This window comes from Mesoplodon densirostris, chromosome 4 (genome assembly GCF_025265405.1).
Source record: "Mesoplodon densirostris isolate mMesDen1 chromosome 4, mMesDen1 primary haplotype, whole genome shotgun sequence".
Taxonomy (NCBI): Eukaryota; Metazoa; Chordata; class Mammalia; order Artiodactyla; family Ziphiidae; genus Mesoplodon; species Mesoplodon densirostris.
Window position 1 is genome coordinate 126,175,794 of NC_082664.1, and position 26,518 is coordinate 126,202,311.

At 40.8% G+C, this 26,518-nt stretch overlaps 2 protein-coding genes across 4 annotated transcripts in view; both read right to left on the minus strand.

The window, feature by feature from the left end:
- MAP2K5 (mitogen-activated protein kinase kinase 5) overlaps nt 1-5,570 on the minus strand; it is a 262,810-nt gene extending 257,240 nt beyond the window's left edge. For all 3 annotated transcript variants that reach the window (XM_060097122.1, XM_060097121.1, XM_060097124.1), the window contains exon 1: nt 4,841-5,570. In XM_060097122.1, coding sequence (XP_059953105.1) covers nt 4,841-4,975 — 135 coding nt within the window. In that variant the 5' untranslated portion in view covers nt 4,976-5,570. The remainder of the gene's footprint in view (nt 1-4,840) is intronic.
- Nucleotides 5,571-19,929: 14,359 nt separating this feature from the next.
- On the minus strand, nt 19,930-25,457 carry C4H15orf61 (chromosome 4 C15orf61 homolog). Its single transcript, XM_060095208.1, has 2 exons — nt 25,059-25,457; nt 19,930-20,152 (listed from the first exon to the last, which is right to left on the minus strand). The coding sequence occupies exons 1-2, from the start codon at nt 25,402-25,404 to the stop codon at nt 20,025-20,027; spliced, it is 474 nt and encodes a 157-aa protein (XP_059951191.1). The 5' UTR covers nt 25,405-25,457; the 3' UTR covers nt 19,930-20,024.
- Nucleotides 25,458-26,518: the final 1,061 nt, after the last annotated feature.

The following is a 26,518-nucleotide window of genomic DNA, read 5'->3' on the forward strand; positions in this document are numbered from 1 at the left end:
TGTGCATATAAAATTGATCAAAGGGAACTATCTTAGGCAGCCCTCACTCATTAGAGCCAAAAGAGATTATTTTTTTCTTCTTACTCTAGTCTTAGCAAATGAAACAACTTTCTGTGGAAGTATTTGTAAAAGATTTTAGTGTTGAAAAAAATTCTTTCTACATACTTGTAGGCAGAGAGTATTTATTGACAGCTAAATGAAAACTGTTGAGTGAGTATAGAATACACAAGCAGCCAGTGTAACGCCTGAGAGTGTGGACGGGAGCCAAACTGCTAGGGTTGGACTTCGGCTCTGCCATTCAGTCACTGAGTGACTGAATTTCTCCGTGCCTCTGTTTCCTTCTGTGTAAAAATGAGATCATAACTGTACCTACCTTGTAGGACTAATGAGTTAATATTTATAAAGTGCTTACAAGAGTGTCTAGCACATGGTAAGTGCAAGTATTAGTGTCTGTTAAATAAATAAAACAAGTCACTGATGACTGGAACATTACAAATCTTACCTCATAACGAAATCCTAAATTTCAGCACCTGACAATCAGTGGAGGATGGTCTTTGGTTCACTTACTTCATCCTTCCACAGCATTTAATGAGAACTAGCCAGTATTGGTTTAAAAGTGGGGGGGACCCTCCACTGCCCCAATCCTCCTAGTCTAGGTTATCACTGCTTACTTCCAGACAACCAATCTTGAGATGTGAACCCTACAGTATTAGCAAACTAATTTAGGATCCTTCCTACTTATGAAGAGCAGAACCTGTCAAACAGCAAACTTCTAACAACCATCTGAAAACCCTGCTGAGCAGCAATGGCCTCCTTTGCCCATCAACATAAACAAGGAGCCACACAAACTTTACAACTAATGCGGGGGGGGGGGGAAGAGAAAGAAAAAGCAAACCTGCTTGAGAGAATCATGAGAATCACGTGAACACAACTGACCATCTTGTTCTGTTAAAGCAAATAAAGTGGGGCTATAATAATGACAAAGAGGTAAAAATCAATCACTATCTCCTGGTCTTTTCTAAGCAGGCACATTTAATTTTATGTGTATTTTCCAGTTGTATTTTAAGTGACTTATTTCAAAATGACCCTGTCTTATTCTCAACATTTTACTCAACCTAAAGAAAGTTTCAAAAGAGCACATAAGTTCACATATCTTGTTGGTGATCATTTCTTGATCCTTTTCTTCTCCTTCCTTTCAATAAATCAGTCAAACAAACAGCAAACCAAAAATATAAATGAGCATCTATAACGTGCCAGGAGGATAAAGATTACAAAACTGTAGGCTACAGAAGAATAAGACTTGCTCCTTGACTTTAGGAAGATTACAATCTGTCACAAAGATAGAGACAAACCTAAAAGACTAACAAATCAGAGCACTTATAGTATGATAAAAGAGCCAAACAAAAGACATAAATTAGCAAAGGGTAGGTGCTAACTCAGAAGGCAGGAAAAATCACGGTCTCTGTTAAGATAGAAGAAACTTCACAGATTGAGGGGAAATCTGGGCTGGAACTTGGGAGAGAGGATTCAAACAGCAAGAGGAAAGGGGGAACATTCAGATCTCCTGCAGAATTTTCCCCAAACTGGGGACTGGATTGCCAAGGAAGAGGAGAAACACAGAAAGCTGAAAAACAGATAACCCAAATGCCTCTGCCTATGAGGACCAGCTGGGCCTACTTCACAATGCACCAGTCCCTAACTATTCAGACGAAGGACAAAGGCCCCAGAGAGACCCAGTGACTTGCCCACAGAGTCCCAGCCATTTGATGGAGCTGTGAATGGAGCCCTCAACTACTGACTCTGAGTCCAAAACACCCTCAGCTCCAGCTGACTCAGTGACTACAAATTGCTTCTGGCTTCCGTGTCTGGTTCTGCCACAAACCAGCTGTGTGGCTTTAGCATTTTCCCCATCAGGGGTTCATGTTTCCTCATTTGAAAACTGAAGTGAGGAGGGATATCAGATGAAGGGGAACATTCCAGGTTTCATTTGGCTTTAAATTTTAAGGTTCCAGCCAAAGATGCTGATGTGACTGTTGGTTTTTTGCCTATTTCTCAATGAAGAGATAAGGTAAACCTGGAAAAGAGATCTAAGGAGTCTTCCAGGATTTGAGCTTGCAGTTCCAAGAGCTTGATATACAGCACCCATTGTCACGAGCCCTTCATGAGGCCTTCCCAACATAACACACTCCACCTGGGCGTACCTGAGCAAGCACGTGGCACACGGCACTCTGAGCTCTAGATGGTGGGACTGTTTGTGCAAAGTTTATTTTTAGGTCAGTCATCCTTGAGCCAATGTACAATTGAGAGATGCCCAGGCCCTATCCCCTCTGCTGCAATAACAACACTTACACAGCACTTACTATGCTCCAGATTGCTGTAAGTACTTTACACATACCAACTCCACTAGTCGTCAGAACTCTGTGAGGTAGGCACTACTTTTATCCCCCCAACCCTATTTTTGTCTTTTTACAGATGAAGAAACTGAGATACAGAAGACACTTGCCCAAGTGAGTCTGGTAAGGCTTACAATGTAAACGCAGTCAGCCTGGCTCCAGTTTGTGTTTTTAACACTGTACCATTCTACTTAAAATAATGCCTTCTGTTGTCTTAAATGAGTAAAGTGAAAGAAAGCTCTTGTCTTTCTCATCAGAGACACAATTTCACTTAATCTTTACAAGTCTTTGAGGCAGGTATCATTATCCCTAATTTACAAATAAAGAAACTGAGGCTCAGAGAGGCAGAGTGACATGCCTAGCTAGTGCGATGGTTTACAATTAAACACAAATTTCTTGATTCAAAACCTAGTGTGCTGTCCACAAAACCATAATGGTGTGCATCCTCTTTGAAGCTCCCTCATTAAACAAATATTTTAGGGTCCTATGAAGCATCAGAAACAGAGAGGAAACAGGTGTCCGTCTCCTCCAGAAGTATACCATCTCATGGAGGAGACAGACAAAACTAGCACAAAACCCATATACTTTGCCAAAACAAAGTCGTGGAAACACAGAGGAGGGGCATGGGACCAAGACCAACGCAGAGGAAAAGCCAAGCTGGGCTTTGAAGGACAGGTGGGAGTTGGTGAGCTGAAGAGGCCCAGTAAAGAAGGCCTGGGCCCCTGGGAGAACTCACGGTTAATTCTATATATCTGGAAGACAGGATGCTCATGGGGGTATAGTGAGAGATGAAGCTGGTGCCAGGCAGGTATGGGCCAACCAAGATGGGCCCAGTGGGGCTTCCCTGGTGGCGCAGTGGTTAAGAATCTGTCTGCCAGTGCAGGGGACACGGGTTCGAGCCCTGGTCCAGGAAGATCCCACATGCTGCGGAGCAACTAAGGCCGCAAGTCACAACTACTGAAGCCTGCACGCCTAGACCCCATGCTCCGCAACAAGAGAAGCCACCACAATGAGAAGCCCGCACATCGCAACGAAGTGTAGCCCCCGCTCATAGCAACTAGAGAAAGCCCACGCGCAGCAACAAAGATCCAACTCAGCCAAAAATAAATAAATTTATTTAAAATATATATATATATATATATATATATATATATATGGGCCCAGAGGACCACGCCAAGGAGTTTGGACCTTACCACGAAGGGAGGTCCATGTGCATGTGAGCGTGTGGAGAACTCTGGATGCAAAGAGAAGGATGGCATATGTGTACAAGATTGGAGGCTGCCGGTTTACTCCAGCCTCTGCACTCCTTGCGCAGACACCTGAAGATCTGTATGCTCTAGGTGGTCAGTAACATCCAGAACTCAAAATGACAGTACACAGATCAAATTTTGATTGAGTAACCTATGACAAGCAAAAACCACATCCCAGATCTTCCTCTTCCCCCAAACCTCCACCCAGCCCCATCTTATCCTGCAGGTATGTTCCACTATAGATCTGGTACTTGCAACATGCTCCTCGGCATGTCAGCTCTGCCTTTGATAGCGCAGTTATTCAAAATATAAAATGGGCATGATGTACTCTATCTCACATGAATATTAAAAGCTGAGAAGTAGTACTACAGCATGTGGAAATAAATACCAAGTAAAGTAAGGAAATCTGAGTTCTGGCACTGACTCTCCCACTCACAAGCAACATGGCTTTGGAAAAGCCATTTCACCTCACTGCTCCTCGGTAACTATCTGCAAAAAAGATCAGAGGGCTCAAAAGGCCACCTCCAAGGTTATCCTCTGCTCTAACATTCCATGATTTTATTTGAAATATATTTTGAATATTTATTATGAAAGTAAGACTGCATCATTGACTCTAAGATGCACATTTTCCCCTCTATTTTAACATCTCTGAAATTGGGTTTGGGACAACGTGTGGCATGTCACAGTTTAACAGGTCGCATTTTTTTTCTTTCTTAGCGGTACATAAAATAATATCTTAAAACTTATGATGTCTTAGGCTTGCTGAAACATGATTGGTTAGAGTTGCCTTGTTTCCCTTTCCCACTAGCTACCAAGTTTAGAGAACTCAGTAGAAAGACAGGCTGGAATTTGGCCAGGGACATTCCAAAAAATCCTTGAGAAAAACTCTTCTAGATTCAGCTTTTTGTATCCCAGTTGGTTGCTTCTGTGTGTTATGTCCCAGTCCAGGCTGTGAGTTCCTTGAGGGCAGGGGCTCAATCTGATTCATCTCTATTTCCCCAGGGACTTGCACACTTGTCAGATTTCAGTCTATACAATTAATCAATGCTTGTGGTGGAAGAAATAAAACTGCCCCCATACGAGGCCAGCAATGGCCACTAGCTCAGGCCACCAGGGTAAGATTTGGTGATCAAGGTGCTGACTGCCCTACAAATCCCTGCGCCCCCCCTCGCTAGGGACACTGAGATTAGCACTCACCAGCACATCCCTGAAGAGTAGCTGCGGCCCAGAGTGCACTGTCCAGTCCACGGCTCCACTATTTGGAATCTTGATGCGAATCACCAGCACCTGGTTCTCCATGGCATGGAAGGGGCCAAGGGCCAGCCACAGCATTACAGGTTAAAGGGGCTCACATCCTGGTAGGGGGGAACCCCCTGGCTCCTGGTTAGGCGGGGGCTCGAAGAGGTGACAAGGGGACTGAGGGTCAGAGGACAGAGTGGGGGGGAGTGAAGAGAGGAGGTGATCCGGAAGCAGCCCGCAGGCTCGGAGCCAGGCCCAGGCTGTATGGGGTTGAGGGATGTCTCCCTGTGAGCGTGGACGCGGCAAGGGGCAGGAGCCAGTAGGAACTAGCGGAGATCAGAAGGTTCTGGAGTTGGAAAAGAGAACAAACGGCATCTTGCAGCTCTCTGCCGTCTGTGTGGGTGTGAGGGGAGAGCACAGAGAAGACGCCGTTTTAGAGAGATACGGCGGCAGGTGTCCACTCCTCCTTAAAGGAGCGGGGAGGGTCCCCGACTTGAGGGGACTCAGTCCGGGGCTGTTAGGAAGGAGCCCCAGGGCCGCCGGACCACAAGAAAGCTGAGGGGGCCCTCCGCGGGAGGGTCGGGGGCAAGTCCTCTGCCTCACCCCGAGCCAGAGTGCACGGCGCGCGCGACTCAGAACCTGCAACCCGAGGCCGCGCGTCCCGGCGGCGGCGGCGGCGGCAGGAGGGGGAAGGCGGCGGTAGGAGGGGGAAGGCGGCGGCGAGGGCACTGTTACTCCGGAACCAAAACGCGCGGCGCCGGAACCCCGGGAGCCGGCGAGGGCACCCACCTCCCGCGGCGCCATGTTGGAAGAGGGCAGCTCCTGGCCGGCCCCGCCCCCGCTCGCCGGCGGGCGGGACCAGAGGAGCAAGGGCTTGGCGCCGGGGCTGGAGTGAGGGGACAGACTGGACTATTCAGTCGTGAGACCCCACCGCCCCTGTCGCGAAGTGACCACCCATGGCGACCGGGTGACAGCCCTTTCTTTTCCCGGCCCTCAAAGTCAGCGAGGTGAAAACATTTAACAAAAGAAGGAGGGAACTGAACTAGAGCAGGGGTCCGCCAAAAGCCGATTGATGGCTTAAGATGCGTACTGTTTCCCTGTTCAGAAGACTAGAAAAATAGAACTGCCCCTCTCGTTTATTCCTATCAGGCCCTGTACCTAAATATTCGTGGAGGTTTGTGCATCAAATGATCAAGAGCAAGGTTGTCTTTTTTTCCTTCTTCCAAGTCACAGATCCGGAGGATCATCTTTCTCCCAAGTGAGCAAAGCGAGTGTGGATTTTTCAGTGAGGTCCTTTACCCCCATGGTTACCCTAAAATAGCAAACAGCGCACTATGCAAAAGCAACAGTAAAGAAATTCAGTGAAGAGTTTAACTGCCTGGGTACAGTTGCAGTAGTGGCATCATCTTTTCTTATTAAACCTTTGAAAAAAAAATCCTAGACAGTCCATAAATTTTCAACTAGATAGCAATGTTTACTCAGTGATATCACAGGCAGTAGCAATAACCCTTGGTTATTTTTGAATGCCTTGTTAACCTCAGATTTTTAAATGCATAATTTTGTTCATCTATGATGCCTATACAGAAGTTTGTTTACAAATTGCAACGCATAGTTTCGTCCTTTACCTCTAAGAAAAGTCCACATATCGCTTTACTTTGAGGGGCTGAATTTTGTATAAATTCGGTGGGAGAGAAGTGTCATTCCCCTCTCTAACAGTCAAGTAGTTGATGAATGCGAGAGAAAACATAATTTAAATACTGGTAAGTTTTGTTATAATATCAATTTTTTACTGCATATTTTCTCTACCTGCATTCCTTTTTTTTTTTTTTTTTTTGGTAGTATTTGTTTTAGTTAGTTATTTATTATTTATTTATTTATGGCTGCGTGGGTCTTCGTTGCTGCGCTCGGGCTTTCTCTAGTGCCGCTCGTTGTGGTGTTCGGGCTTCTGCTCCGCGGCAGGTAGGATCTTTCCCGACCAGGGCTCAAACTTGTGTCCCCTGCATTGGCAGGTGGATTCTTAACCACTGCACCACCAGGGAAGTCCCTACATTCCTTTTATATTTAATTTGAAAGTCCATTGTAGAAGATAAATTATCTCTTTTCAGTTATTGTAAATGAATAGCTTAGGTAGAAATTCATTTAGTCAGATCCTCCAGGTAGTCAAAGAATTGCCCTTTTCCACCTGCACTTCAGTCTTGTGAAAAACAAACCATTTGTTCAAGGTCCCCATGTACTTTTTATTCAAAGTTCATTTCCTATTATTTGAGAAAATAGACCACAAAGCCAGAGATTTTCTATGAACTCATGATTTGTTAAAATGGTTTTTATTGATAGTACCATGGGCAAAACCAACTCAATTTGTACTTTCCATTCTTTTGGATATATACCCACAAGTAGAATTGCTGGATCATATGATAATTCTATTTTTAGTTTTTTGAGGAGCTGCCATGTTCCACAATGGCTGCAACATTTTACATTCCCACCAGTAGCCCAAGAGTTCCAGTTTCCCTACATCTTCACCAACAATTGTTATTTCCTATATTTTTGTTAGAAGCCATATTCTCATGGATATGAGGTGATATCTCAAAGTGGTTGAGATTTGCATTTCCCTAGTGATTAGTGATGTTCATCTTTTCATATACTTGTTGGCCATTTGTATATCTTCTTTGGAGAATTGTCTATTCAAGTCCTTTGCCCGTTTTTAAATTGGCTTATTTATCTTTTTTGTTATAAAGTAATTTTTTAAATGAGGAAAATTAACATTTTACTACTATAAGTTCAGAGATGTTTTCTTTCAAATCTTTTTACATTGCTCCCAAACTCCAATCCTTAACCCAGAATCTGATCCCTTCCCACATACTATCCCAGTCCAAACTACCATTATATTTATATTATATTTCTCTCTTAAAGTTCTGTTTCCATTCTTGCCACTGCTACCAACGGTCTATGTTCAACCCAATTACCAGGGTTAGAATACCAAGTCACCCCTTTGGTTAAAACTATTCTGATGGGGCTTCCCTGGTGGTGCAGTGGTTAAGAATCTGCCTGCCAATGCAGGGGACACGGGTTCGAGCCCTGGTCTGGGAGGATCCCACGTGCAGCAGAGCAACTAGGCCCGTGAGTCACAAGTACTGAGCCTGCACGTCTGGAGCCTGTGCTCTGCAACAAGAGAGGCCGTGATAATGAGAGGCCCGCGCACTGCGATGAAGAGTGGCCCCCACTCGCCGCAACTAGAGAAAGCCCTCACACAGAAACGAAGACCCAACACACCCAGAAATAAATTAATTAATTAATTAATTTTAAAAAAACAAAACAAAAAAAACTATTCTGATGGCCTCCTAACTTGTACAGAATAAAAACTAAAGTCCTTTCCTTGACCTGCAAAACTCCACACTGTCTGCCCTCCACACCTTCTGGCCTTACGAGCTCTCAAACGTCATTCACACCAGCTTCCTTCTTACTTTTACTTGAACATATCAGGCATCCCACCTCAGGGTCTTGCATTTGCCCTTTCCTCTCCCTGGATTGCTCTTATCCCAATATTCACATGGCTGACTTCCTCCTGCAGATTTTGACTTAAAAACCACCTTGTGTTGAGGCCTTCCCTTAGCACAGTCTTGAAAACCAGCCCCAAACCCACCCCACCCACAGATGCAAGCGCGCAGGTGTGCACAATTTCTGGTCCCCTTCCCTGGTTTACTTTTCTCCTGGCCCTCATCACTATCTACCATGCCACATGTCTCAATGCTGTGTTTGTCTCCCCACTAAACTGTAACTTGGCGAGGGAGGGACCAGTATGTGTTTTATTCACTGCCATGTCCCTAGTACCTAAAATAGTACCAGACACACAGTGGGCACTTTAATAATATTTGTTAAATGAATTACTGGATTTTGAAGGCAAAGTGGGTTGAGTAATAGGAATGCAACTACCATGTGCATCTCCTGCCTGTCTTGAGCCGCACTTGCTCCTTGGCCTTCCCACAGCCACTGCCATCGTGGAGACTGAGACAACAACAATTATAGACTCCTACTGAACCACAAACTTTACAACAAATGTTGGCTGCCTCCTGTGTTCAAAAATTCCACTTGTCGGGCTTCCCTGGTGGCGCAGTGGTCGGGAGTCCGCCTGCCGATGCAGGGGACACGGGTTCGTGCCCCGGTCCGGGAGGATCCCACATGCCACGGAGCGGCTGGGCCCGTGAGCCATGGCCGTTGAGCCTGCGCATCCGGAGCCTGTGCTCCGCAACAGGAGAGGCCACAACAGTGAGAGGCCCGCGTACCACAAAAAAAAAAAAAAAAAAATGCCAAGGTCATAAAAAACAAAAAGCAAAGAAACTATCACAGACCCGAGGAGACTAAGGAGACATGATGATTAAATGTATTGTGGGATCCTCAGTGGAATCCTGGAACAGAAAAAGGACAGTAATGAAAAACTGGTGAAATCTGAATAAAGTCTGGAGTTTAGTTAGTAATAATGTACCAATGCTGACTTTTTAGTTTTGACATATGTGCAATGATTATGTAAAATGCTAACATTAGGGGAATCTGGGTGAGAGTGTATGGGAACTCTCTGTACTATATTTGCAACTTTTCTGTAAATCTAAAGTTATTCCAAAATAAAAAGTTTTTTTTTAAAAAATAAGTTGCGGGCTTCCCTGGTGGTGCAGTGGTTGAGAGTCCACCTGCCGATGCAGGGGACACGGGTTCGTGCCCCGGTCCGGGAAGATCCCACATGCGCGGAGCAGCTAGGCCCGTGAGCCATGACCGCTGAGCCTGCGTGTCCGGAGCCTGTGCTCTGCAACGGGAGAGGCCACAACAGTGAGAGGCCCACGTAACGCAAAAAAAAAAAAAAAGAAAAAAGAAAGTTGCATTTCTACACACTTGTAATAATGTCTTAGAAATTTTAATTTTAAAAAGATATAATTTATTGTTATTACAATAACAACTGAAAAATAAACATAAGCATTTTCTTCATAGTGCTTAATATCCATTAGTTTAAAAAAAGAATATGAAGAAGCATGGACAAAAGTGATGGGACTTACCTGGTGGCGCCGTGGTTAAGATCGGCCTGCCAATGCAGGGGACAGGGGTTTGAGCCCTGGCCCAGGAAAATCCCACATGCAGCGGAGCAAGTAAGGCCGTGTGCCACAACTACTGAGCCTGCACTCTAGAGCCCACGAGCCACAACTACTGAGCCCAAGTGCTGCAACTACTGAAGCCCGCCCGCCTAGAGCCCATGCTCTTCAACAAGAGAAGCCACCGCAATGAGAAGCCCACACACCGCAATGATGAGTAGCCCCCGCTCACAGCAACTAGAGAAAGCCCGCGCGCAGCAACGAAGACCCAACGCAGCCAAAAATAAATAAATAAAATAAATACAAAATTTTTTTTAAAGTGGTAAGAGACAAACCCTTGAAAGTGTGATGGGAAAGCCTGCTCTTTTGTGTTGTGGCAGGAATGGAAAAGAAAAGTGGGAGCAATTCCAGCACTCATGCAGAAGCAGAAACAACAGTTCAACAGATATTCAGAGCGCCAAGTATGTACTATGGATTTTAGATGCTGTAACATGAATTAATTTATTAATTTATGATGTCATTGGATTTATTTCTACGTAATACATTTTCCCTCAGGTAGAGTAGGCTGGTGTTCCTACAAATCACTTAAGCTTTATTTCCCTTTTTTGATGGTTTAAACATATCTATATTCTTTTCTTTATATTAACCAACAAACTATATCTCACATTTTTGTGGGGCCTTAGAGCTTGCAAAGCACGTCTCCCTTTGTTATCCTGTGCATCGTAGGGAAGTATAGAGTAATGGTTAAGAACTTGGACTCTGTAGACAGGTTACAGGGACTGGAATAACCAGTGTCACCATGTGTGACATTGAGCAAGACTTCTTGGTTTCCACAGCTTAAAAAATGGGAATAAAAATAGGATTAAGGGAGCTAATATGTGTAAAGTGCTTAGTCTAGGACCTGGCACAAAGAAACAATATGTAAGTGTTAGATAAATTCCTTATTGTATATATGGAGACACTAAGAAGGCTCTAATTTTTCTCAATTATATTCAACCAGTAATGGTATAGCAAGACAAACCATATTTTTCATCTCCAAAACAAGGTTCTTTGTATTACACACATAGTGGAACAGCAATAAACATCAAGCTAAATCAGACACGGGCATGAAAGAATGATAATAAAATTTCAGAGTTAAACTTACAAAATCACCAATCTAATCTTCTGCCCAATTCAAGAATTCTCTCCACATTTACCTAAGGAATTGTCATACAGCCTCTCTGAACATCTCCAATAACGGCACTCACTTCCTCAAGAGCCACCCCATTCCATTTTTTGCCAAATCAATTAAAATATTCTTCTTGTCTCCTTGTTACCAACACACTATTTCTAGCTCTGTTTAAAAAGAGTAAATCTAACTCATCCTAGTAGTTTCTGATTAATGTTTCATTTCACATACTTCTACACATCATTCTGTTTGACTTTAAAATAGTAAAATTCCTGTATGAGAAAATAGCTGGCACCTTTTGAGATGCCTCAAAAAGATAATGCAACAAGATTCCAATCTTTTATTTTTCAGAAGGCATGGAACAGTGTAAGTTTGTTCATTACACCTGAGATAATATTTCAAAATTTGTTGCTGTTCTTGTAAAGAATCCATATGATTTCCAATTAAAGTATCCTTTTCTTAAAGCTCTTAAAAGTGAAGGCAAGTTTTCTTTTTAATTTTGAATCATCACATGTTCCTTTGACATAGAGCCTTCATTATATGACAAATACTGAAAACACAAAAATTAGTAACACATTGTTCTCTTCCAGCTGTGTACAGAAGTAGTCTTTTTCAGTATGGCTTGAATGGACCTTGTATATAGATGCAGACCTAATAGATTTTGTTGACAGGTAAAATTAGTATTGAATACAATTTGCCTTCAACATGGTCAATGCAAAAGATTTGTAGGATGAATGAATGACTGTTGATTTTTAATGTAATCTAAAAATAAGTGACACTATTTAGATTTTTTTTTTTTTTTTTTGCGGTACGCGGGCCTCTCACTATTGTGGCCTCTTCCGCTGCGGAGCACAGGCTCCGGACGCGCAGGCTCAGCAGCCATGGCTTACGGGCCTAGCCGCTCCGTGGCATGTGGGATCTTCCCAGACCGGGGCACGAACCCACGTCCCCTGCATCGGCAGGCGGACTCTCAACCACTGCGCCACCAGGGAGGCCCTAGATTTTAATTCAAACTTTGAAATTCTTGGTCCCTTCATTTTATAAAATTTGGATATTTGAAAGCATAAGAAACTAAAATTTTGACTTTATCTCACAGTCAGAGCCTTAATACTATGTGTAAAGAAAGGTTGCAAGATAATCTACTTTTTTTTTTTGTTTTAATTTTGGCTGTGTTGGGTCTTCCTTGCTGCACATGGGCTTTCCCTAGATGAGGCAAGCGGGGGCTACTCTTCCTTGTGGCGCGTGGGCCTCTCATTGTCGTGGCTTCTCTTGTTGCAGAGCACAGGCTCTAGAGCGCAGGCTCAGTAGTTGTGGCGCACGGGCTTAGTTGCTCCGTGGCATGTGGGATCTTCCCGGGCCAGGGATCAAACCCATGTCCCCTGCATTGGCAGGCGGATTCTTAACCACTGTGCCACCAGGGAAGCCCAAATCTTCAACTTTTATGAATTATTTTAATCCAATTCATAAACATATACATTTTTTGAAATAAAAATATCCATTTTCCTTAAATGGAGTTTTAAATTCACATCTATTTATTAGAGTACAGATTTTTATTTTGTATATTTTTATTTTTCCTTTAGGGTTAGGGTAGACAACTTTCTAGATCTGATTTTAAGTTATGCACTTATATGAAAATAGAGTAAAATGAATCACTTTGTGGTTAATAAATTCAATATTCTGCTTACAGACAGCTTGTTATAAAGTTACTGATATATTCTAGCAAAAGCAGTAAAGGTTATGTCAAATAACTACTAAAAAAATCATACTATGTAGCATTAACGATGTTACCTTAACATACCAGCTTCAGGGGCTGCATAATTGTTTCTGCCAACCCATAAATTTTTGAGTAACAACAAAATTATTGTGATTTTTCCTACTAAATAATTCATACATTACAAAGTATGTAGGTAACAAGGTCCATGAATCACTAAAGCATATAATGATCATATATCTAATGACATATCTCTTTTCATAACATGAATTCGAATAGATTTATGTATTTAGGTTAACTAAAAAATACCGAGTCCATAAGGTTCATAATTCTATCAACAACAACAAAAAACTTCAAATCTTCCTTAAGAAGTACATGATTTGATTTTAAAAACTGAAAGCTTTTATCAAAATCCTTGTTTAAGCTACTTTTCATGAAGTTTTACAGCATTTAAATTGATACTATAAATATTACTGAAGATAAATTAATAATATAATGGAGTAGTACAATGTTCATAAACTGTATTTAAAATGATATAAGTGCAACTAAAATAGCTATAAGCAATACTATATAAAACCTCATTCTAGTAGTAGCTGATATTCTTTATCTAGCAACTAGGATCTAAAAGAGGATATTTTCATTTACTAACATTTTACATACTTTTCTTTGGTCTTATCTTTTTTTTAATTTTTAAAATTAAAAAAAATTTTTGGCCATGCCTCGCGGCATGCAGGATCTTGGTTCCCCGACCAGGGATGAACCCATGCCCCCTGCAGGGGAAGCACGGAATCTTAACCACTGGACTGCCAGGGCAGTCCCTGGTCTTAAAGTATCTCAAACCAAGTATACCCTTTTCTTAATGCTACTAAAAATGATCCCAAATGAGATTCCATCTATTTAATTCAAACTAGGTTTCACGAAATTGAGTTAATAGTAGTGAGGAGGATGGACCTAGAGACTGTCATACAGAGCGAAGTAAGTCAGAAAGAGAAAACAAATACCATATGCTAACATATATATATGGAATCGAAAAAAAAGAAAAAGAAAAAAGGTTCTGAAGAACCTAGGGGCAGGACAGGAATAAAGACACAGATGTAGAGAATGGACATGAGGACATGGGGAGTGGGAAGTGTAAGCTGGGACAAAGTGAGAGAGTGGCATGGACATATATACACTACCAAATGTAAAATAGATGGCTAGTGGGAAGCAGCCGCATAGCACAGGGAGATCAGCTCCGTGCTTTGTGTCCACCTAGAGGGGTGGGATAGGGAGGTTGGGAGGGAGACACAAGAGGGAGGGTATATGGGGATATATGTATATGTATAGCTGATTCACTTTGTTACAAAGCAGAAACTAACACACCATTGTAAAGCAATTATACTCCAATAAAGATGTTAAAAAAATAAAAACTAGGTTTCATACCAAAATTTTTAAAATTCCAAGAATACAATATATAAAATGTTAGTTTCACCTCTTTTAATTTCTAACATTTTTCTAAACAGTTATTTTCTATAGAAATTATGCAGTCAGTTATATTTTATCATAGTAATAATGAATCCTTTACTAATTTTTAAAATTTATTTTTATTTATGGTGAAATACACATCACACAGAAATTATGTTAACCATTTTTAAGTGTACAGTTCAGTGTTATTAAGTACATTCACATTACTGTGTCACCATCAATACCATCTATCTCCAGAACTCTTTTTATCTTACACAATTGAAACTCTATACCTATTAAACACTAACTGCCCATTTCCCCTCCCCCCTTTACTAGTTTTTTAACAGCTTTATTGAAAGATAATTCACATGCCATACAGTTCTTCCATTTAAAGTGTACAATTCAATGTTTTGAGTATAGTCACAGAATTGTGCAACCATCACCACAATCAATTTGGGAACAGTTTCATCACCCCAAAAATAATCCCCATGCCCATTAACAGTCACTCTCCATTTCCTACCAACCTCCCCAGTCCTAGGCAATCACTAATCCACTTTCTGTCTCTATAGATTTGCCTATTCTGGACATTTCATATAAGTGGAATCACACAATGTATGGGCTTTTATGATGGGCTTTTTTCACTTAGTGTAATGTTTTCAAGAAAGCTTTGTCAATGCTGTAGCATGGATCAGTACTTCTTTCCTTTTTTTGGTTGAATAATATTCTGTTGTGTGAATATGCCAAATTTTATTTTTATCCATTCGTCAGTTGATATTTGAGTTTTTTCCACTTCTTTGCTAGAATGAATAATGCTATGCACACTTGTGTACAAGTTTTTGTGTGAACACATTTTCAATTCTCTAGGGTATGTATCCTAGGAACAGAATTGCTGGGTAATATGGTAACTCCATGTTTGATATTTTGTGGAACGGCCAAACTTTTCCGAAGTGGCTGCACTATTTTACATTCCCACTAGCAATGTATGAGGGTTCCAACTTCTCCACATTTCATGCGAACACTTGTTATTATGTCTTTTTGATTATAGCCATCCTAGTGGGTATGAAGTGGTATCTCGTTGTGGTTTTGATTTGCATTTCCCTAATAGTTAATGTTAAACGCCTTTCATGTGTTTAGTAGCTATTTGTATAATTTCTTTGGAGAAATGTCTGTCCAAATCTATTTTTCAATTGGGTTGAGTTAGAAGAGTTCTTTATATATTCTGGCTATAAGTCCCTTTATCATATATATGATTTGCAAATATTTTCTCCCATTCTATCAGTTGTCTTTTATTTTCTTGATAGTGTCCTTTAAAACACAAAAGTTTTTAATTTTGATGATGTCCAACTTAACTATTTTTTTGTGTGTGTCATTTGCCTTTTCTAACATTTATCCTTTCCCCAAATAGGAGATTTTTACAATCGGCAGTATATGAAATCAGTTTCTTTACTAGAAAGTTAACTGAACTTAGAAATACACTTACTAGGGGCTTCCCTGGTGGCACAGTGGTTAAGAATCCGCCTGCCAATGCAGGGGACACAGGTGTGATCCCTGGTCCGGGAAGATCCCACATGCTGCGGAGCAACTAAGCCTGTGCACCACAACTACTGAGCCTGCACTCTAGAGCCGGCACGCCACACCTACTGAAGCCCTCGCGCCTAGAGTTGTAATAAATGTACTCTCAATTAGCAAAACAGGTCTGAGAAGTTGCTGGATGGCCAAGCTTGTGTCATTGGAAACTATTTTATCCACATCTTCATTTGAAGAATTTTTTTTCTCAACATCTGATCTCCAATTTATATTAGAAAAATACTCTGTGGACTGTGGTCATTGCTAATAACACTTCTTATTGTTGGGAAAGCTCTTGTGAAACATTTGTCAAGCACATAAAATAGTATAAAAGTGAAATATAGTAATTAAGGTGTGTGTTCTATCAATTGTGTAAGCTAAAGTAATTTTTCATTACTAACGTAAGATTTAAAAAGTATAAGTAGTTAAAGATTCTGACTTGGCACTAGTCATTAGCATGTAATTGAACTAGTAAAAAAGATCAGTTAAAGCTGTGTTGATTACCACCTTATCTTTGAAAGGCAATTAAAGACCTCAATCATTGCAACAAGATTTGATTGTGCAGCCTTTATTGGACATTGATCTTTCAGCAAAGTGCAGTTACATTTTCCATTAATTTACAGTAACACAGTTTAACTCTGATACCCTAGACTGTTGACCCAGGTGAGATGTAATGCTAAGTACTTGTTTAGGTTAAGATGCCCCCAAACGTCATTATTGTCTGAATGGTAAGTGCTGAAAAAAAGTAGATACCCGATCCACTAGCTTTAGGATAAGGTTTCTGTTATCTGCATTAGCTTTTAAATGAAATGCAACCCAGACCCTTGTCTTTAGATTACTCCACTCACTCAAACAACATTCATTCTTTAATAGAATTAAGAGATATTTTGTGAAGAATTATAGATGATCTGTGATTATAATTTTGAGTGAATATAAATATAAATGACAAAATAAAATATACATTTTAAAAGAAATACACGGCTTTTAATAATTAAAAGTGTTTCCATTTTTACCGGTCAACAATAAGCAAAATATTAGTGGCCAAATATGTATGATGAACGAACTTATGACTATTTGTACAATTTGGTATGTTAAGACATTAGCACTGAGAAACTAGGGATTTTTTTTTTTTAATTAGCAACCTCTTTCTTGCTCCCAACTCTGTTACTGCATTTTTATGGTGGTTCACAACTTATACAGGAACTATGAATTTTGACTAGAAACTTCTTCCAACACTTGATAATTGATTTGTATAGAAATAACAATAGAAGAGATGCAAGATTTTAAACTAAAATAAAACTTCCATCTTCATTCAAAAAAGTTTTGCCTGGATTATTTTAAAGACTAAAAATCCCATTAAAGAAGTATAGGCAGAAAAGCTGTTTCATCAACTAAGAAAACTCCTGCTATCCAGAAGGGCAGGGTCCACTTGGAGCCCTGCTTGCCATCTCAGGCATAACCAGCATGCGCACAGACACACTCGCACAAACTGCCTTCAATGTGTCTCCTCCTCCCTTCCTCTCACTTATTTAAAAAATCTTTTTATTGATGAAGTCTTTTAAACTTAAATATATATGGGACACAAGAATGAGGATTACAAAACCAGCTTTTCTGAAATTAAGGTAAAACTGACATTTGCTTACAGGCACATTCATGATACATTTTAAGGCAGAAAGGTTTCTTGTTTTGTCCTTCTTAGATTACAGGTGGAAAAAACTAAGATACAAAGGAGTAGTTATTAGCCTGAGGTCAAAAAGTAAGATAGCACTGTTGCTAAAAATAGAATCAATCTCCTGCCTCCAGCATTTATATTTTATCCTTTTTAGGCCACAATACTTTGATGTAATATCCAACTTTAAAGAAAAAACTTAAACCATTCCTGTTCAATGAGACGAATTTTTTCAGACTAAACAGTTCACTACAAGACTTCATAAATACAAGGACTGATATTCCGCCCCCCCCCCCCCCGTACGCGGGCCTCTCACTGTTGTGGCCTCTCCCGTTGCGGAGCACAGGCTCCGGACGCGCAGGCTCAGCGGCCATGGCTCACGGGCCCAGCCGCTCCGCGGCATGTGGGATCTTCCCGAACCGGGGCACGAACCCATGTCCCCTGCATCGGCAGACGGAATCTCAACCACTGCGCCACCAGGGAAGCCCCAAGGAATGATATTTTAAATATTTGAACCATGCCCTTAGCCACTGTTGAGTTCATCCTTTACCATGATCAACTTCATGAGAGCAAGAGGTCTATTGATTTTCATGTAATACAAGAAAATATTACATTTGCTTAATTGTTACACAGTGAGCACATCAGACAAGAAATCAAGGCTCTATTTAATGCTGCAAGCAGCAGAGAATTAGAGAGATCAATAGGGTAGTTTGTCAAAGATGTTCTCCAAGGAGACTTACCTATCACCATATGGACAAGAAGTCATTCCGATTGTAGCTATTGAAAAACAGGTAAGCACAGTCAGCAGTACAAATTATCAGAAATCAAACAGGCTAGTGTGAAAAGAAGTGCAACTCTACTGAAAAGCTGTATTTATGGTCTGATAAAAACCATTTTATCAGCCTTGTGTTGGGAGCAAACCTTTACAGCAAGTATTGACAAGATCAGGAGCAATGAATGAGCAGTATTTGACTTAAAACTTATGAGCTATAGTTATTTAACTTTGCCCATTACAGAGGAAATCAGTTCTAGCCTTTCTTGCAAAATGCTAATAGTCAGTTTTATTATTAATGAAGCTTAATGTAACACTATCTCCTTTGTGTAAGCCATTCACTTAACTAGTGTCAAGTATATTTCTTCTGGACTAAATATATTGGCATAAGTACTTCTTTGATTAAAAGGTTATTTAGAATTGCTGTTAGACAAGTGAACACTACATATATTTGAAGAACAGTTCACTCTGTAGCTCACTTAAAATGACTACCTTTAACGAAGCCAGTTTGTGTCACTTCATTATTCCAGTGCTTTCACCTCTATCACTTCCACTCACTTTCCCTACTGATTTGCCAGAAGTAGGCACCCAAACGTTGGTTAGATTGAATTCTATAAAATATTTTGCTACAAAACTGTGTAAACATTGCAGAGCATCAGCAACACATTAACATAAAATGATATATAATGCATGTTTGTAATTATGGGAGAGATCATAAATCTTAAACACCCATTGGTTTAGAAATTAAATAGTTCTACTTAGTTCTCCCTAAATTACTCCAAATTTCTGAAATTTACCATTTGTCTGGGTTTTCTGTAACTACCCCCAAGGATAAATTTTTTTAATGACTTTGCTTTCAAAAATGCAATTAACTTAATAAAATTCTAATGCAAAACCGCCATCGGGTCTTTAAAATTTCAGCCCACTTTCCATCGCCAATAAGTCTATGGATGGATACGTACCATTTCAGCTAGTTGCTTTTTTAAACAGTTACCAAATTTATTCTTTCTGGGTCTTTCTAGATTTTAATTGTTCTTACAGCTTTATTGGCATGCTATTTTAACTTTTAATAAGTCTTAATTTCATTCTTCTTGCTGCATTTACATTACCTAGAGTTGTTATTACATTTTTTTAAAAAGTAGTATGGTATTGGGATTCTTTAGGTAATAAGAAGTTTCAACATTACACCCACACCTCTCATACAGGTAAATGGCACAAGGGCTGTAATACACTTCCATTTAAAATCCTGACAGTTGAATGGTTTAAATTTCAGATTGCAGTTAGAATTCTCATCAACTTTGGATTTGCCAATGATATTATATTATCTCTATCATATATCCTAAAATTCTCTACTTCTTTTCCCAATGTTAAAGATTTTTTCCCCTTCCTTCTTTGTGGGGTATCTATATTTTCAAAGAGTTGATTTAAATTGTTAATACGTAACTATAGAATCTATAAGTTACAATCATTTTTTAATCTCTAGTTTAACCTAGTTATAGGAAAAAATTCATACAAGCATTATGCGTTTGTAGTTCCCATTGGCTAAACAGAGTATGCAACATATAACAATGTATTAATATGAAAAGCTTTGCCTCTTGAGGGCAATGATTCATCTTAAAGAACCAGACACTGTAGAAAGAAAAGGTGTTTGCAAAGTTTTATTTTAAAGGATCAAAAATAAATATTGCACATACACATGAGAAAATCTACTGATATTTTCGTCCTCCAATGCACACTTTCAGTACATGGCACCTTCATCTTCTTTATTTAGAAAATAAACTGTTATTGGTCCATAACTGGTGTGCACAGTCTCTGTGACTCTAGCAAATAACCAGGAGCCAAGTCCATATAATAAAGTTGGAATACCTAGAAAACAAATGAGTATGTTACTTGTGAAATCAATACCTATTAATCATGTACTCATGTATTTGTCATGGTTTAAATCACATAGCACTCTTCAGCAACATCAAATTATAAAGTTACAAAAATATGAGTAAACACTGACTCAACCTAAGAGGTCAATTTCATCCATGTTTGTGGAACATAGTAACAATTGTGTAAGCCTAGAGATTTTAAAAACTATAGATAAGGCTGATGTAAACTGTAATTCAAAGTACTTTACAAACATTAATTCATTACCTCCAAATAATTATGAAGTAATTCTATCTTCTTTTCACAAATAAGCAAACAGAGAAGTGTCATTAATTTAGTTGTAGATGCTCCTCATTATTGGCCTTGAGCTTAAATTACTAGGTCATCTTTATTGTGCTTTAAGTCGGACAGTAATACCGATGGCTAAAATAATTTCTTGTACAACTTGAAAGAAACTGGGTCAAAAAGCTGTCTTCAAAATCTAAGGCAAAACCTAATTCTAAGGAAGATTTTAGTATAATAACAAACATGAGAAAGAAACAATCTCATTAATATTTTTACAACTGATTTGAAAATCTTGCTTCAACTTATTTGAAATAGGTATATAGTAGACTGCAATAACATATTTTTTTCTTCTTTGGAATATTTCCATTTGCAATTAGTTGCCATTTGTGATACATGAAACTAAATATATACTAGCCAGAGATATGGGTTAAGCACTCATGTGCACATGAAACTAAGCTGGACACAAAGCAAACTTTCACAATTCCTATTTTTTGTAAGACACTTATTTAAAATCCATGACTATTATTAACATATTAAAAAACATATGTATAGGGCCTCCCTGGTGGCGCAAGTGGTTGAGAGTCCGCCTGCCGATGCAGGGGATACGGGTTCGTGCCCCGGTCTGGGAGGATCCCATATGCCGCGGAGCGGCTGGGCCCGTGAGCCATGGCCGCTGAGCCTGCGCGTCCGGAGCCTGTGCTCCGCAACGGGGGAGGCCACAACAGTGAAGAGGCCCGCATACCGAAAAAAAAAAAAAAACAAAAAAAAAACATATGTATAAAACCACAGGCACATGAATCAATAACAAATATTGTATAGTCTGCACAAATATTAATTTTATTGTTCCTGGGTATGAGTTGGACAGAAGATAACAATTTAAAAGAAGAGCTGTGGGCCTCCCTGGTGGCGCAGTGGTTGAGAGTCCGCCTGCCGATGCAGGGGATACGGGTTCGTGCCCCGGTCTGGGAGGATCCCATATGCCGCGGAGCGGCTGGGCCCGTGAGCCATGGCCGCTGGGCCTGCGCATCCGGAGCCTGTGCTCCGCAACGGGAGAGGCCACAACAGTGAGAGGCCCGCATACCGCAAAAAGAAAAAAGAAAAAAGAAAATAAAAGAAGAGCTGTACATCTGGAAAATCACTTTCTTTCTAGATAAGAGGGAAATCAACACATGCTCAGGACTAATCATATTGTTAAATTTTTTTCTTATTTTTCTGCAAGAGTATATTTGCTGTGTTATGTTCTTTTTGAGTGTGTAAGTTCATTGGACTACTTTGTGCTTATTCCCTGAAGCTGCATTCCAGCCACTGTGATGCCAGAGATTAATCAGGAGAAGCATCACTAGTTGGCAATGAGAGAGGCAAAAATGCCCATTCAGACTGGCGCCTCTCTATTTTTAGGAACATACTGGGTCACAGCTTGTTACTATCACAGGGTTCCCTGGAATTCCTATGAAACTTTTCACAGTATATTGCCTTCTTTGCCTTGGTAATACCTCCCCCAAAATCTCTAAATGCCTCAAGGGAACGTCACAAAAAATTCACAAAAACTAGCATCATAAAGCTATTTATAAATCATTCAACCAAAAGGGAAAAAAAAGGCAAGTAGTGGTGTGGAGTGGGGGAGTGGACAAGAGAACAAGAACAGGGCAGGCAGAAGAGAGTGAAGAGTAGAGGGAGCAGCTGAAATAAAAAATAAATTTAAAATATGTATCACAACTTCAAAAGGTGAAAACGGAGTGAGAAAGAAAAACAGGCTCTAGAAATAATTATTAATTTTCCAAATATACTAATAGTAAAATACATAAAATATGACTTTTAAACCAATGCTAAGGACTTACAGTTAAGAAATGGCTGGTGACACTGAAAGTTTTGTTATACAGTATTTATCAGAGTTTTCAGTTAAAATACTGATACTTTAAAAAAAAATCACACAAATGGTCAATAGTTTTTCGGCTAAAATGGAGGACCGATCAAGGATTACTAACTTAATAACTACATTATCTCTTATTAAGAAACAACAAGGAACCATTATCATTCATGCTTTTTGATAGGGGGTGGAGATGTAATGTACAAGTCAGAAATTCTCTAATTTTTTTTTTTATCCTGCAGTCTACTTATTTAATGCAGTCAGGCTAATACACTAAATGGGAAGATTAGCCACATATATGATTTACACACTAAAAAACCCCATAATTTTCTTTACAGCACAAATGCTGTAAAGACTATAAGGTTTGATGAAAAATTAAATTTTTTCCAGACTGTCTGAAACATATCATAACATCAAAATGAATGTGAAAGTCAGTTCTTTGCACAATAATTCATTTTGAGTCAGCTGAACAGTAGGTAAACCACTGTCAAATTAAGCACTTTAAAAAAATTAGAACTTTGTAGCAAGTCTCCAATTACCCATTCATTCCAATGGTAAACTGCTTTTCTTAAATCTCAATCTATTTCCCAGCAGGACACCCAGACTGGTAAACCATCAGTAAAATGTCAGCTTCCATTGAAAGGAAGGCAGAAGAGAAAGAGAACAAATGGGTAAAAGAGAAAGGGAACAAATGGGTAAAAGAGAAATCTTTATTATTTAAAAAATGGAAAAATGAACTACTTTGATAATTACTAATTTGACAGGGAAGAAGAGGAATAAAATTCTAAGTATTTTTAAATAGAATATGTACTTGATGATCCAGAGGGGCAACTGCACAACCCAGAACAGGAAAAAAATCCTATTATCTAATTCCCTACCCTAAGACAAAAATACAATATTAACATTATCAAATTGGTGAATACTCTTAAAATAAAAAGTCCAGAAAAAAAATTCCCTTTATTAGTATACGCTAATTTGTATTCAAGCATGCTTGAGCAGAAAGTTTTCCATTTTGTTTAACTTAAAACTCTTATTCTCTTTTAAACAGAATTTTTAGAATTTTCAAAAGACCATAAAGACCATTAAATCACTATTCAGCTTTCTCTTTCACATTAAAAAAAAAACTACAGCTGCTGTTTCTTTCTTCAAAAGGTTTTACTACTTTTCTTTGTGAGAATGTTCTGGGCATCCTATTTTTCTTTGGATTTCTTTCTACCTAAAAAGAGAAGCCCCTAATCATTAAGCTGTTCTTAAAGTGTTAGGTTTGAAATGGTGAAAACTTTTTTTAAAAAGGCATTGGGCTCATGGTTTACCTATAACCCTCCAGTTATGCTTTTCCTAACCTATTACTCTACATTTGGGAGGAATGATTTTTTTTTATTCTGAAAATGCTAAAATAAACATATTCTTCTTGAATCCAGTCATCACTCCAGTCTCTCCAAATAACTTTGAATTGAATTTTCTGAGTCACTACACTCCTCAACTTCTTTGCATCAACCTCAAAATTGGTAGGCATGCTCTATATGGTTCATCAGCCAAATAATAAGACATATTTTTTAAAGGATTACACATTGCTGAATAATCTCCTTAATGGACTGAACCCAAGACAGTCCCAGTGGAGCAATGGCTCCAACATCCCATGACTGCCATATGGGAGTTATTATAAGCAAAAATACACCTACCATATTTAAATTTAAGAAACTATCAGACTATATAGTAACAGTGCAGCTGCATAGGCATTTAGCTTTAATTCTGGTTCAAAAAACTGGTTGGGTAACGTGGGTCAGCTTGCACGTCTAGATTCTGAATTACTGACACATGGATTAATTTGATATCAGCTATATTAATAGGTTCCAAACATCCTGAGGCCTATTTTTCACTGACCTAGAAAATATAAAAGATGCACTCATGTCAACGTTCACGCCTCTTCCGTCATTAACCAAAAGATAATAAACATCCAGCAAGAGTTAACACTCTCAGAGTTAGAATATGCCATGAAAACATACCAATATTAAAGAGGTAGTCTTTTAAATATCTTTTAGGCCTAGCATCTGAAGAAGCTAACATCACTGGTGAAAACCTTTAGTGCTTTTAGTAAAACAAACTTGCTGGGGTTTCATATAAAGAGAACAAAGAAACTTCAAAAAAGTATTTCCAGTTTTTATAATATGAACGCACCCACAAAGTGGTGTTCATGGGAACGAATCCTGCCATGCACTTAGGCATTTTTAAAAAACTTAAGAGCCACTTTCCAGGGGCCTACACCCTCCTTCTCACTGCCCAATGTAGGGGTCCTTCTAGTTAAGAGCTGCAGGGTAGTGAGGATGGAATGCTCTCTCCCCGGCGTGATGCGGGGTGATGCAGGGTGGTCCCTAAGTACAGGCCTGTCGATAAGCCCCACTTTCCGGGGGACAATTCAGGAGCAACAACTTAGCCCTGACAAGCATCTGCCGGGCGGGGTAATACAGAAGCCCAGGGCTAGGGCCGGGGCTGGAAGGCTGCAGAGTGGGAAGGACGCACAGGCAGCGTCTGGGTAACGCCCCAGCACTGGGCGAAGCGTGGCGAGCGCGTGCGCCCGGGCGAGCCTGCGCGGGGCCGGGCTCCCGGGGCCGGGCTCCCGGGGCCGGGCCGGGGCGGTCTGACCTAGGGCCGGGGGCTCGGCCTCGGAGCCAGAGCGTTTGTCAGCGTGCTTTGCAAACAGTGGGGCCATCGTCGGCGCGACGTGCTTCACCGGCCCGGGCCACTCACCGAGGTTGATAACCTTGAGCGCCGTGAAGAACCGGTCCTGCCGGGCCAGGTCGTGCCAGGGGGCCTTGGAGCAGTGGTACTTGATGAAGGGGAAGCAGCCGGTGCGCAGGACGTGGTAGTTGGCGCCCTGCACGGGCCAGTTAAAGTGCGAGAGGCCGAACTGGTCGTTGCGGACGGCGCTGTAGGGCACGCAGAAGGAGGTCCAGTACGGCAGGCGCCGCTGCACCAGGTGGCGCGTCAGCACCTCCGAGGCGCGGGGCTTCGGGCGGGCGGCGGCGCCCGAGGCCCAGGGCCGGCACAGCAGCAGCCAGAGCACGGCCTCATGGGCCCTCCGCAGGGCCTCCATGACCGGCTTTACCCGCGTCCCCTTCCCGCTGGCCGCCGTAGGGGCGCGCGCCGCTGGGGGCGGGGCCGAAGGAGCGCGCGCGCTCGCTCGCTCCCCGGGCGTGCGGCGGGGACGCCCAATGGGCGCCGCGCGGGTGTGCGAGACCCCCACTGGGCGCGGCGGCGCGTGCGCACAAAGGTCCCGCGGCTTTCTGGGGAGAGTGGAGCGGGGCGCGGCGGTCGGTCAGGATCGCTGTCGCTGAGGAGGTAGTGAAAACGTGACCGAGGACCTCGTGTACTCATTAATAACCCTGAGGAGGGTTGAGGGCGGGCTTCGCGAGTATTATCAGTTTAGGTATGAGGAAAATTAAGCTTTAAAACAATTAAATAACTTAACCACCCTGAGTGGCAAAACTCACACCCGTATCTCTCTTCCAAGCCCCAGGCTCAAGTGCAATCCTTGGTTGGTGGTGTTGAGGAAACCCTTGAGAAGGTGTCCTCAGGGAAGCGAGTTAAAAGTCAAGTCCCCAGATTTGCAGTGGCTGGTAAAGTCGGGGAGCACTTTTGTATTCAGATCCCCGCTGTCGTGTTGTTTAAAATAAGTCCCAGATATTTCAACAGAAAAAGTTTATTTCTTAGAAAGTCCCACGTCTCTCCGTGCAGTGTGCACCACCACCTCCCTCCTAAGAGCCTGGTGAACGCCAGAACATGAGTCTTTTAGTTTTAAACCTTAGTAATCCTGTCACTCATGATCAAATCTCGTACTTAAGGAAAACCTTTTCTCAAATTTTGCAGCCTCTTGAGGTAATAACTTACATACATCTGCTTTCTAAAGAAGCATTTTCTCTTACATGTCCTAAATTCGTGTTTGGAGAAGCGATACATAAATAAGATGTGTTTGGAAAGTACTGTATGTAAATGAGATACGTGTAAACACCATATAACAGCTGCTATTATTGTTGTTGAAGACTCATGTAGGATATGAGTAGGATAGTGTAGGAGAATGTAGGATAGTGTAGCTAGCTCTTGCATTCTCCAGTTTTTATTGATCCCTACAACAAGCAATGATTGAGCACCCATAACCATGTGCCAAATCTTGTAGGGTTAAGTCATTTCAGGGGCCTTGTAGTCATGCA

What these genes read in the sequence shown, in the direction of transcription:
- C4H15orf61 (XM_060095208.1), bottom strand. Translation starts at nt 25,404, where the DNA reads ATGGAGGCCCTGCGGAGGGCCCATGAGGCCGTGCTCTGGCTGCTGCTG. An exon ending in GCTCAAGGTTATCAACCTCG is followed by an intron (nt 20,153 to 25,058) that starts GTGAGTGGCCCG and finishes TTTGTTTTCTAG; the next exon opens with GTATTCCAACTTTATTATAT.